Source organism: Symphalangus syndactylus, chromosome 13, assembly GCF_028878055.3.
Source record: "Symphalangus syndactylus isolate Jambi chromosome 13, NHGRI_mSymSyn1-v2.1_pri, whole genome shotgun sequence".
NCBI classification, from domain to species: Eukaryota; Metazoa; Chordata; class Mammalia; order Primates; family Hylobatidae; genus Symphalangus; species Symphalangus syndactylus.
In genome coordinates this window covers 105,957,421-105,969,860 of record NC_072435.2, presented here as the reverse complement: position 1 = coordinate 105,969,860, position 12,440 = coordinate 105,957,421, and the positions used below count along the sequence as shown (strand labels likewise).

The 12,440-nt window shown below is 48.2% G+C and overlaps 2 protein-coding genes across 4 annotated transcripts in view; one reads left to right on the top strand and one right to left on the bottom strand.

The window, feature by feature from the left end:
• Nucleotides 1-469: 469 nt before the first annotated feature.
• ANAPC7 (anaphase promoting complex subunit 7) overlaps nucleotides 470-12,440 on the top strand; it is a 30,735-nt gene continuing 18,764 nt past the window's right edge. Inside the window, exons 1-3 of one of the 3 annotated variants that reach the window (XM_055236369.2) lie at nucleotides 470-768; nucleotides 8,639-8,825; nucleotides 9,653-9,772. In XM_055236369.2, coding sequence (XP_055092344.1) covers nucleotides 566-768; nucleotides 8,639-8,825; nucleotides 9,653-9,772 — 510 coding nt within the window. In that variant the 5' untranslated portion in view covers nucleotides 470-565. Of the gene's footprint in view, nucleotides 769-2,391; nucleotides 2,578-8,638; nucleotides 8,826-9,652; nucleotides 9,773-12,440 lie in introns of those variants that run through there. The other 2 variants (XM_055236371.2, XM_055236370.2) reach the window with 2 other exon arrangements.
• On the bottom strand, nucleotides 5,271-5,598 carry LOC129459558 (large ribosomal subunit protein eL37-like). Its single transcript, XM_055236409.2, has one exon. The coding sequence runs from the start codon at nucleotides 5,574-5,576 to the stop codon at nucleotides 5,283-5,285; it is 294 nt and encodes a 97-aa protein (XP_055092384.1). The 5' UTR covers nucleotides 5,577-5,598; the 3' UTR covers nucleotides 5,271-5,282.

Here is a 12,440-nt window from a genome sequence, read left to right as displayed (position 1 = left end):
TGTGCCAGACACATGCTGGTTTATATGCGTATCAGCTAATTCCTGGATCCAGCCTTTATTTCCTCGGATCTAGGGAATAATTTTACATGGTGAAATATGCCCCTCGAACCAAGCAGTTCCTCCAGGGCGGAAGCCTGACTTTGGCAGGAACACAAAACACCTGAGGAGGGGCGCGGCGGCTCCAGCCTGGTGCGCATGCGCGACTGTAAAAGCCGTTAGGTCTGTTCCTGGCGCCCGATTAGAATATTTAATTCCAGTTGGAGCGTTTTTCCTCACCTTACTGTATTTTATTTCTGGTAAATGCCTACACATTTTAACTTCTGAGAGGCACAAATTTCTCTCAGACTCATTCAAATTGACCGAGTAGTCTTACTAAGGTGTCTTTTGTCTCATTGTAAATCCTCAGCAAAATTTGCAGTTTAGGATGATGACGTAATTTTTGCGTAAAAATAACAACTCATTTCACCTGAAAGGGACCACCACAGGAGCAGGGACTCGAGTTTCTTTTTATTCGGGCACTTCAGTAGTTACCTCTTGCTTGGGGGTGGTGCCGCCTGTGGACCTGATGGACCCCGGCGACGACGCCATTTTGGAGTCTTCCCTAAGGATCCTCTACCGGTTTTTTGAGTCAGTGCTGCCGCCGCTGCCAGCGGCTTTGCAGAGCAGGATGAATGTGATAGACCACGTGCGGGACATGGCGGCCGCGGGGCTGCACTCCAACGTGCGGCTCCTCAGCAGCTTGTTACTTACAATGAGTAATAACAACCCGTGAGTTGAGGCGGGGAGCTGCCTGGGGCTGAGGAGAAAGCGGCGGCGGTCTGGGAGCTGGGGCTCAGGGCACGTGGGAACAGGCGGGAAGGAACGGCCGCCGGCGCCAGCGGAGGCTCCGGGGTCTGCGAGGGCGTCCTGGAGCGGAGCAGACCTCGGAGCGCAAGTTGGGTTCACTGGGTGCCGGCCTTAAATCCCCGCGGGGATGTGGCCAGCGGCGGCTTGGAGACATAGAAGGCAGAGGCTCTGAGGACGACCCAGGCGAGGGTTTCCTGAGGCACCTGTCGCGGGGCAGCGCGACCGTCACATCGCTAGGCTGAATCCTTCCCTCTCGGCTCCTTCCAGAAGAACGTTTTTTTCTCTCGCTGCAGCTCGGGGACCCAGCCTCCTGGTTTTTATGTGCTAGCCCCCCGCATCTGAGATTGGTCCCCCCGTTAAGTGTATCAGTAGGGTCCACTTTCTCGCCTTGGGAAACCCCTGAAAACGGGGCCGGGCGCGGTGGCTCAGGCTTCTAATACGAGCACTTTGGGAGGCCGAGACGGGAGGATCGCTTAAGCCCAGGAGTTCAAGACCAACCTGGGCAACATAGGGAGACCCTGCCTGTACGAAAAATAAAAATTAAACAATTAGCCAGGCATGATGGTGCGTGTCTGCGGTCCCAGCTACTCGGGAGGCTGAGGCAGGAGGATCGCTTGAGCCCAGGAGGTCGAGGCTGCAGTGAGGCGTGGTCGCATCACTGTCCTTTACCGTGGGCGACAGAACGACAGCCTGTCTTAGAAAAAGGAAACGGGAGACTCCATTAATGGGTGGGCGTGGCGGCTTTCTTGTTTCTTTGAAGCACTGGGCTGATTCCATCCTTGAGTGCATGTCCCTCTCCTGCTTAAAATCCTTTATTGGCCGGGCGCAGTGGCTCATGCCTGTAATCCCAGCACTTTGGGAGGCCGAGGCGGGCGGATCACGAGGTCAGGAGATCGAGATCATCCTGGCTAACACGGTGAAACCCCGTCTCTACTAAAAAAAATACAAAAAAAATTAGCAGGGCGTGGTGGCGGGCGTCTGTAGTCCCAGCTACTCCGGAGGCTGAGGCAGGATAATAGCGTGAACCCGGGAGGCGGAGCTTGCAGTGAGCCGAGATAGCGCCACTGCACTCCAGCCTGGGTGACAGATCGAGACTCCGTCTCAAAAAAAAAAAAAAAAATCCTTTATTGCACTCATGAAAATTCTTTCCCATGGCCTCTGAAGGCAAATATCTGCCCTCCACTCTTTGCAACTTCATCTCATTACTCTGTTCACTGCTCTCCAGCCTCCCTGGCTATTCTTTCTGTTATTTGTTTATTTATTTTTTTTTTTTTTTTTTTTTTTTTGAGACGGAGTCTCGCTCTGTCGCCCAGGCTGGAGTGCAGTGGCGCTATCTCGGCTCACTGCAAGCTCCGCCTCCTGGGTTCAAGCGATTCTCCTGCCTCAGCCAACCAAGTAGCTGGGCTGGAATTACAGGCGAGCACCGCACGCCCAGCTAATTTTTGTAATTTTAGTAGAAACGGAGTTTCACTATATTGACCAGTCTGGTCTCGAACTCCTGACCTCAGGTGATCCCACCGCCTCAACCTCCCAAAGTTTCAGGATTACAGGCGTGAACCGTCGCGCCTGGCCTCTTTGTGTTATTTGAATGCACCAAGCGTGTTCTCTTCTCTGGGCCCTTGTACTTGCTGTTCCTGCTGCGACGGTCCTCATCTCAGCGCTGCCTCCTCTTTCAGGTTTTAGCCTGGATATTTCTCCTAAAGAGCCTTCTCTGACTCCCAGGACTCTCGGGTACTCCCACTTTTCTACCGTTCGCATCACCCACCAATTGAAAGCGCAGTGGCTGTGCGCAGTAAGCACTCACATGCTTATTGAGTGTGTTGAGGAAGTGAGTACAACCTCAGGGAGGTGAAATACCCTTGTCCAAGTTCACACATCCAATAAATGGAGGAGTACGATGCCTGGACCTGGTCTTCTCTGACTGGAGAGTCTCCATTCTGAGCCACCAGTCTGCTACCTCCAAATGGCGTTATAATGGAAACTTCTACTCTGTAGATGTGTTAGTGTTTGGCCTGCTATAGAAGCTGGTCTAGGTCAGAAGGGAAAAGTCCTTTAAGTGCTTACAATGCAGCTGCTGCTGCCCATTGGATTTTCATTAATGCGCTTTGGTGTTTTGTTTTGTTTTGCTTTTCAGACAGAGTCTTGCTTTGTTGCCCAGGGTGGAGTGCAGTGGTGCGATCTCGGCTCACTACAGCCTCCACCTCCCGGGCTCAAGTGATCCTCCCACCTCAGCCTCCTGAGTAGCAGGGATTACAGATTCGCACCACCAAGCCCGGCTAATTTTTTTTTTTTTTTTTAATAGCGATGGCGTTTCATCATGCTGGCCAGGCTTGTCTCGAACTCCTGACCTCAAGTGATCCCCATGACTTAGGCCTCCCAAAGTGCTGGGATTACAGGCGTGAGCCACCGAGCCCGGCCTCATTAATATGCTTTGGACCTTACTAGTGAGACCCGTCATTTTGCCACCATCCACTTCATGTTGACAGGAGCCCTGGTCTCTGTCAGCCTTATGTGTTTATTCTGGAGCCTTTCACTTGGTTCTGAGTGATTTGTCAAAGCATACAGTTTCCACTTTTGGAGATTTAGGCCCTAGTTACTCTTAGTTCTTAAAGATGTTACAGGATAGTTTGAAACAGTTTAATTCTCTGGCTAGACGAAGTTTAGCCCATGCTTTTTCATATTAGGTTAGATTGGCAGTTTCCTAGCTTCAGGACATGTTTAAGTTCTGACCTTCATGATGTATACTTTAAAATTTCTTGTGGAATAGGAATAGACATTGTTAAATTCAAACAGTGGAGAAGGGGCATGCAGATCAGTATCTTTCCCTGAGTCTTGAACCTCACCCCACCATTTCCTTTCTCCAGAGGCAATAACTATTTTTTCGTGTGTCATTAGAGAGATAACTTATGCATGTGTAAGTAGACATGTATGTTATATGAATATCTGAATGCTTTCTGTGGGTGTAATAATACTTTTGTATCTAAGCATCAAATGGTTATTTCTCACTACATACATAGAATCACAGAGTTTGAAAACTTAAGTCATCTAGACTATACTCTTTTTTTGTTGGTTTTTTCTGTTTTTTGGGAAAACTGAGTCTCGCTGTGTCGCCAGGGCTGGAGTGCAGTGGCGTGATCTCGGCTCACTGCAGCCTCCGCCTTCTGGGTTCAAGCAGTTCTCCCTCAGCCTTCCAAGTAGTTGGGATTACAGGCACCCACCACCACGCCTGGCTAATTTTCTTATTAGTAGAGATGGGGTTTCAACGTGTTGGCCAGGCTTGTCAAACTCCTGACCTCAGGTAATCCTCCCTACTTGGCCTCCCACCGTGCTGGGATTACAGGCATGCGCCACCGCTCCTGGCCGTTTTTTTTTTTTTTTTTTTTGAGACGGAGTCTCCCTCTTTCGCCCAGGCCGGACTGCAATGGCACTATCTTGGCTTACTGCAAGCTCCACCTCCCAGGTTCACGCCATTCTCCTGCCTCAGCCTCCCAAGTAGCTGGGACTACAGGCGCCTGCCACCACACCTGGCTAATTTTTTGTATTTTTAGTAGAGACAGGGTTTCACCGTGTTAGCCAGGATGGTCTCGATCTCCTGACCTTGTAATCCACCTGCCTCAGCTTCCCAAAGTGCTGGGATTACAGGCGTGAGCCACCGCCCCGGCCCCGTTTTTTGTTTTTTTGTTTTTTTTTGCCTGAGACAGAGTCTCTCTCTCTGTCACCCAGGCTGGAGTGCAGTGGTGGGATCTTGGCTCACTGCAACCTCCACCTCCCAGGTTCAAGCGATTCTCCTGCCTCAGCCTCTAAGTAGCTAGGATTATAGGCATAAGCCACCGCACATGGCCACAATAATGCAATTCTGTGGGTTTTAGTGTATTTACAAAATTGTGTGATCATCACCATGATCTAACTCCAGAAAGTTTTCATTATCCCAACAAAAAGAAACTCTGTGTCTGTTAGTAATCACTCTCCAATTGTCCCTTCCTCCTGCAAAGGGTATTCATACTAACGTATGATAAATCATACTGATAAATGTATGATAAATCATACTAATCAAATCATACTAATGTATTTTTTTTTTTTTTGAGACGGAGTCTTGCTCTGTCTCCCAGGCGGGAGTGCAATGGCGCGATCTCGGCTCACTGCAAGCTCCGCCTCCCGGGTTCATGCCATTCTCCTGCCTCAGCCTCCCGAGTAGCTGGGACTACAGGCGCCCGCCAACACGTCCGGCTAATTTTTTGTATTTTTAGTAGAGATGGGGTTTCACTGTGTTAGCCAGGATGGTCTCGATCTCCTGACCTCGTGATCCGCCCGCCTCGGCCTCCCAAAGTGCTGGGATTACAGGCTTGAGCCACCGCGCCCGGCACTAATGTATTTTTTTTTATTTTTTTTATTTTTCAAAACCAGAACATTTATTGCATGACTAATTGTTGACATTCTTAAGATGAACTGGATGCTGCAACAGCTGCCCTCTTGGGTTTAGGTGTTGTTCCTTCACGGAATCCATGCCTGAATCTGCAGTATACAATTTTTAGGTGCCTCATTCGACCAGTTCTGGTGGTATTTCGTCTTTTAGCCTTGGCACTCCAGTTATACTTTCTCTTGCACTTGGCAGGGTAGCCACATTTGCCACAGGTCGACTTCTGAAGGTGGTAGGCCTTAGAGCCACAGCGGCGGCACAATGTGTGCGTCTTATTGCGACGCTTTCCCAACGATGACGTTCCCTTCGTCATCTCGCTTCTGCGGCCGAGACCAGAAAGCTGTTTTTTTGTTTTTTTTTTTAAGAGACAAGATCTCACTATGTTGATCAGACTCCAGGCTCAAGCAGTCTTCCCACCTCAACCTCCCAAAGTGTTGGGATTACAGGTGTGAGCCACTGTGCCTAGCTTGTTGAGAAATTAACTATCTACAGAATTATTCGACTCGGCCAGGTACGGTGGCTCACGCCTGTAATCCCAGCACTTTGGGAGGCTGAGGTGGGTGGATCGTGAGGTCAGGAGTTTGAGACCAGCCATGGCCAACATGGCGAAACCCCGTCTCTACTAGAAATACAAAAATTAGTTGGGCGAGGTGGCAGTCGCCTATAATCCTAGCTACTCGGGAGGCTGAGGCAGGAGAATTGCTTGAACCCTGGAGGCGGGGGTTGTAGTGAGCCGAGATTGTGCCACTGCATTCTAGCCTGGGCGATAGAGTAAGACTCCTTCTCAAAAAAAAAAAAAAAAAAAAAATTATTCAGCTCATTCTGTTCTTTCATATAAGCAACTATAACTTTGTTTTTCTTGTTTTTGTTTTGGGAGATGGAGTTTGGCTCTTGTTGCCCAGGCTGGAGTGCAATGGCACACTATCTCTGCTCACCGCAACCTCTGCCTCCCAGATTCAAGTGATTCTCCTGCCTCAGCCTCCCGAATAGCGGGGATTACAGGCATGTGCCACCACACCGGGCTAATTTTGTATTTTTAGTAGAGACGGGGTTTCTCCATGTTGGTCAGGTCCTGAACTTAGGTGATCCACCTGCCTCGGCCTCCCAAAGTGCTGGGATTACAACAGGCATGAGCCACCATGCCCGGCCTGCTATAGCTTTTACTTGTCAAAGAAAAACAGTGAACTTCTTCCTCTTATTTGGGAAGGAGTGGAATTGGAGGTTGAAAATATGAGTTCGTCATTAGGAATGGTGGTCAACTTCTAGGCAGTTATAATTCTTGACTGTAATACTCAAGGTTAAATAAACAGTTTTAAAACATTGGTTCCTTTACACTGTCCTGAAATCCCTGAGACTCAAGGAGGTAATAATTCTAGTGCTAGTGAAGTTTACTTTTTTTTTTTTGAGACAGGGTTTCATTCCTCGTTGCCCGGGCTGGTGTACAATGGCATGATCTCGGCCCACTGCAACTTCTGTCTCCTGGGCTCAAGCGAGTGTCCTGTCTTAGCCTCCTAAGTAGCTGGGATTACAGGCATGCACCACCATGCCTGGCTAATTTTTGTATTTTCTTTTTTTTTTGAGACGGAGTTTCACTTGTCACCCAGGCTGGAGTGCAGTGGCATGATCTCGACTCACCGCAACCTCTGCCTCCCAGGTTCAAGTCATTCTCCTGCCTTAGCCTCCCAAGTAGCTAGGATTACAGGCACTCGCCACCGCACCTGGCTAATTTTTGTATTTTTACGAGAGACGGGGTTTCACCTTATTGGCCAGGCTAGTCTCAAACTCCCAACCTTCAGTGATCTGCCTGCCTTGGCCTCCCAAAGTGCTCGGATTACAGGTGCAAGCCACTGAGCTCAGCCTAAATAAACTTTTATCAAGGCCAATCCTCTTGCTATCCCATTGGCTTTCCCGTTCTTTTTTTTTTTAAGACAGAGTTTCACTCTTGTCGCCCAGGCTGGAGTGTAGTGGTGCAATCTCGGCTCACAGCAACCTCCGCCTCCCGGGTTCAAGTGATTCTCCTGTCTCAACCTCCTGAGTAGCTGGGATTACAGGCATGTGCCACCACGCCCGGCTAATTTTGTATTTTTAGTAGAGACGGCTTCACCATGTTGGTTAGGCTAGTCTTAAACTCCTGACCTCAGGTGATCCGCCTGCCTTGGTGTCCCAAAGTGCTGGGATTATAGGCATGAGCCACCACGCCCAGCCCCCCATTCTCCTTTTATAGTGGCATTTTCTTTAGTTTTGGTTTTTTTTTTTTTTTTTTTTTTTTTTTTGGAGACAAGATCTCGCTCTGTCGCCAGGCTGGAGTGCGAGTGCAGTGGCGTGATCTCGGCTTACTATAACCTCCACCTCCTGGGTTCAAGCAATTCTGCCTCAGCTTCCTGAGTAGCTGGGACTACAGGCGCCTGCCACCACTCCCAGCTAATTTTTGTAATTTTAGTAGAGCTGGGGTTTCACTGTGTTGGCAAGGGTGATCTCGGTCTTGTGATCTCGTGATCTGCCTGCCTCGGCCTCCCAAAGTGGTGGGGTTACAGGCGTGAGCCACCGTGCCCAGCCTTTATTTAGTATTTGAAGAGCTTTCAGGTCTTTTCAAACTTCTTTTTGTGCATTGTTTTTTTGTTGTTGTTGTTATTGAGATGGAGTCTGGCTCTGTCGCCCAGGCTGGAGTGCAGTGGCATGATCTTGGCTCACTACAAGCCTCCTGGGTTCATGCCAGTCTCCTGCCTCAGCCTCCCAAGTAGCTGGTATTACAGGCGCCTGCCACTGTGCCTGGCTAATTTTTTGTATTTTTTAGTAGAGATGGGGTTTCACCGCGTTAGCCAGGATGGTCTCGATCTCCTGACCTTGAGATCTGCCCCCCTCAGCCTCCCAAAGTGCTGGGATTACAGGCGTGAGCCACCGCGCCCAGCCTGTGCAGCCTGTTTTTAAAAACGATTCAAAGTGGTGAGGTTTCTCTATACTTCATCTTAATATGAGAGTATGGATAGATATATATCAGACTGTTAAAAGGGCCTGGTGGCCGGGCATGGTGGCTCACGCCTGTAATCCCAGCACTTTGGAAGGCTGATGCAGGTAGATCACTTGAGGTCGGGAGTTTGAGACCAGCCTGGCTAACATGGCGAAACCCCATTTCTACTAAAAAAACAAAAATTAGCTGGGTGTGGTGGCATGTGCCTGTAATCTCAGCTACTCGGGAGGCTGAGGAAGGAGAATCACTTGAACCCGGGAGGTGGAGGTTGCAGTGAGCCGAGATCATGCCACTGCACTCCAGCCTGGGTGACAGAGTGAAAATCTATTTCAAAAAAAAAAAAAGTTGGGGGAGCTTGGATTGAAAGGGAGGAAAAGATGTATTACATTTTCTCTTTTGTTTTCTAGTGAGTTATTCTCCCCATCTCAGAAGTACCAGCTTTTGGTGTATCATGCAGATTCTCTCTTTCATGATAAGGAATATCGGAATGCTGTGAGTAAGTATACCATGGCTTTACAGCAGAAGAAAGCGCTAAGTAAAACTTCAAAAGTGAGACCTTCAACTGGAAATTCTGCATCTACTCCACAAAGTCAGGTAATTGGAGATAGAATTGTGATTTTTTTTTTTTTTTTTTTTTTTTTTTTTTTTTTTTTGAGAAAGACTCCCAAGAATTTAAAACAGGGGTCCCCAAGCCCCAGTACCTGGTCTGTTAGGAACCAGGCTGCACAGCACGAGGTGGGTGGAGGGCTAGTGAATATTACTGCCTGAGCTCCGCCTCCTGTCAGATCAGCTACGGCATTAGATTCTTATAGGAACACAAACCCTATTGTGAACTACACATGCTAGGATCTAGGTTGTGTGTTCCTTATTATAATCTGACTAATGCCTGATCTGAGGTGGAACAGTTTCATCCTGAAACCACCCCCTCACCCCCCATCTGTGGAAAAATTGTCTTTCATGAAACTGGTCCCTGGTGCCAAAAAGGTTGGGGACCACTGATTTAGATGATATCTGATTAGATGTAGAAGATGAGGCCAGGCACAGTGGCTCACACCTGTAATCCAAGCACTTCCAGAGGCGGAGGTAGGAGGACTTGAGGTCAGGAGTTTGAGACTAGCCTTGGCAACATAGTGAGACCCCTGTCTTTACAAAACTGGGCATGGTGGTACACACCTTTAGTCCTAGCTACTCAGAAGGCCAAGGTGGGAGGATCGCTTGAGACTAGGAGTCTAAGACTGCAGTAAATCATGTTTGCACCACTGCACTGCAGCCTAAGCAACAGAGAGAGACCCTGTCTCAAAAACAAAAACAAAAACAAAAAAAGAATTGCTGGGTCATGTGATAACTCTATGTTTAACGTTTTGAAGAACTGTCATATTGTTGGAATAATGTTTCAAATAGATATTTCCATTGTCTTTTAGTGTCTTCCATCTGAAATTGAAGTGAAATACAAAATGGCTGAATGTTATACAATGCTAAAACAAGATAAAGATGCCATTGCTATACTTGATGGGATCCCTTCAAGACAAAGAACTCCCAAAGTAAGTTGAATGTTTATGTTTTTCTCCTCAGCTGTCCTAACCCTGCTCCCTCCCTCCATGTTTTCTCATGCATTAAGGAGTCCATGTGAACATTTTACCCATGATTCTAATTCTCATTTTATTCCTCTTCATGGAGTGGAGGCGGGGGACCCTGAAAATCCAGCTGATGAAAATGATAGCTGGAGAATACTACACATGCCTTTTTTTTTTTTTTGAGACAGAGTCTTGCTCTGTCGCCCAGGCTGGAGTGCAGTGGCGCAGTCTTGGCTCACTGCAAGCTCTGCCTCCCAGGTTCACGCCATTCTCCTGCCTCAGCCTCTCCGAGTAGCTGGGACTACAGGTCCCCACCACCACGCCCGGCTAATTTTTTGTATTTTTAGTAGAGACAGGGTTTCACCGTGGTCTCGATCTCCTGACCACGTGATCCGCCCCCCTCAGCCTCCCAAAGTGCTGGGATTACAGGCATGAGCCACCGCGCCCGGCCGTACACATGCTTATTCTTTGTTTTTTCTTTTTTTTTATGTTTAACTTAATATTTTTTGAGACAGAGTCTCACGGTCACCCAGGCTACAGTGCAGTGTTGTGATCCTGGCTCACTGCAGCTTCAACCTCCCAGGCTTAAGCAGTCCTCCCAACTCAGCCTCCCAAATAGCTGGGATTACAGTTGCATGCTGCCACACCCAGCTATTTTTTTTTTTTTTTTTTTTTTGAGTTGGAGTTTCGCTCTTGTTGCCCAGGCTGGAGTGCAATAGCATGGGGGCTCGCTGCAACCTCCATCTCCCAAGTACAAGCGATTCTCCTGCCTCAACCTCCCGAGTAGCTGGGATTATAGGCGCCTGCCATCACGCCAGGCTAATTTTTTTGTATTTTTAGTAGAGATGGGGTTTTGCCATGTTGGCCAGGCTGGTCTTGAACTCCTGACCTCAGGTGATCTGCCCACCTTGGCCTCCCAAAGTGTTGGGATTACAGGCGGGAGCCACCGCACCTGGCCAGTTTTATTTTTGGTAGAGACAGGGTTCCACTGTGTTGCCCAGGCTGGTCTCAAACTCCTGGGCTCAAACTGTCCTCCCACTTTGGCCTCCCAAAGTGCTGGGATTACAGGTGTGAGACGCCACTCCAAGCCTATTTTTTTTGTTTTGTTTTTTTTGTTTTGAGACAGAGTCTTGCTCTGTCATCCAGGCTGCAGTGCAGTGGTGCGATCTCGGCTCACTGCAACCACCACCTCCCGAGTTCAAGTGATTCTCCTGCCTCAGCCTCCTGAGTAGCTGAGACTACAGGCACCCACCACCACGCCCGGCTAATTTTTGTGTTTTTGGTAGAGACGGTGTTTCACCATATTGGCCAGGCTGGTCTTGAACTCCTGACTTTGTGATTCGTCTGCCGCAGCCTCCCAAAGTGCTAGGATTACAGGCATGAGCCACCATGCCCAGCTATTTTTTTTTTTTTTTTTTTTTTTGAGAGGGAGTTTTGCTCTTGGTGCCCAGGCTGGAGTGCAATGGCGCAATCTCAGCTCAGTGCAACCTCTGCCTCCTGGGTTCAAGCAATTCTCCTGCCTCAATCTCCCAAATAGCTGGGATTACAGGCATGCACCACCATGTCCAACTAATTTTGTAATTATAGTAGAGATGGGGTTTCTCCATGTTGGTCAGGCTGGTCTTGAACTCACGACCTCAGGTGATCCACCCACTTTGGCCTCCCAGAGTGCTGGGATTACAGGCGTGAGCCACTGTGCCCGGCCTTTTTTTTTTTTTTTTTTTTTTTTTTAAATAGAGATGGTCTCCACTATTTGCCCAGGTTGGTCCCAAACTTCTGGGCTCAAGTTGTCCTCCCACCTTAGCCTCCCAAATTGCTGGGATTACAGGCAGGAGCCACTGCACCTGGCCTCTTCGTATTTGTTTTTGTTTTTAAGTGAAAGTGAATTTATTAATAAAATAAAGGAATAAAGAATGGCTACTCCATAGACAGAGAAGCCTTTGATATTTCTTGTTATAGGAAATAATGATTTATTTGCAAAACACTTGCAGGTGGCAAAAATACTTTTTTAGAACTTCATTTTTTGCCTTCCATAGGTGTACACATTCCTTTGTTTTCGAAATTAATACCGTAAGATTCTTTTATCCTTATTTATATGTAGAATATGTCTTTGTGTTTGATTTGGCAGCATATTATAGTGAAGAAAACACCTTTAACTAAAATCAAAAGATCTGGTGTCAGCTGGGCACGGTGGCTCATGCCTGTAATCCCAGCACTTTGGGAGGCCGAGGTGGGTGAATCACCTGAAGTCAGGAGTTCAAGACCAGCTTGACCAACATGGAGAAACCCTGTCTCTACTAAAAATATAAAATTAACCGGGTGTGGTGGCGCGTGCCTGTAATCTCAGCTACTCCGGAGGCTGAGGCAGGAGAATCGCTTGAACCCAGGAGGCAGAGGTTGCGGTGAGCTGACATGGTGCCATTGCACTCCAGCCTGGGCAAGAAGAGTGAAACTCCATCTCAAAAAAAAAAAAAAAAAAGGCTGGGCACGGTGGCTAATGCTTGTAATCCCAGCACTTTGGGAGGCCGAGGCGGGCGGATCATGAGGTCAGGAGATTGAGACCACGGTGAAACCCTGTCTCTACTAAAAATACAAAAAATTAGTCGGGCATGGTGGCGGGCGCCTGTAGTCCCAG

Bases quoted from the DNA above. Each gene is read 5' to 3' on its own strand.
- LOC129459558 (XM_055236409.2), bottom strand. From the start codon at position 5,576: ATGACGAAGGGAACGTCATCGTTGGGAAAGCGTCGCAATAAGACGCAC.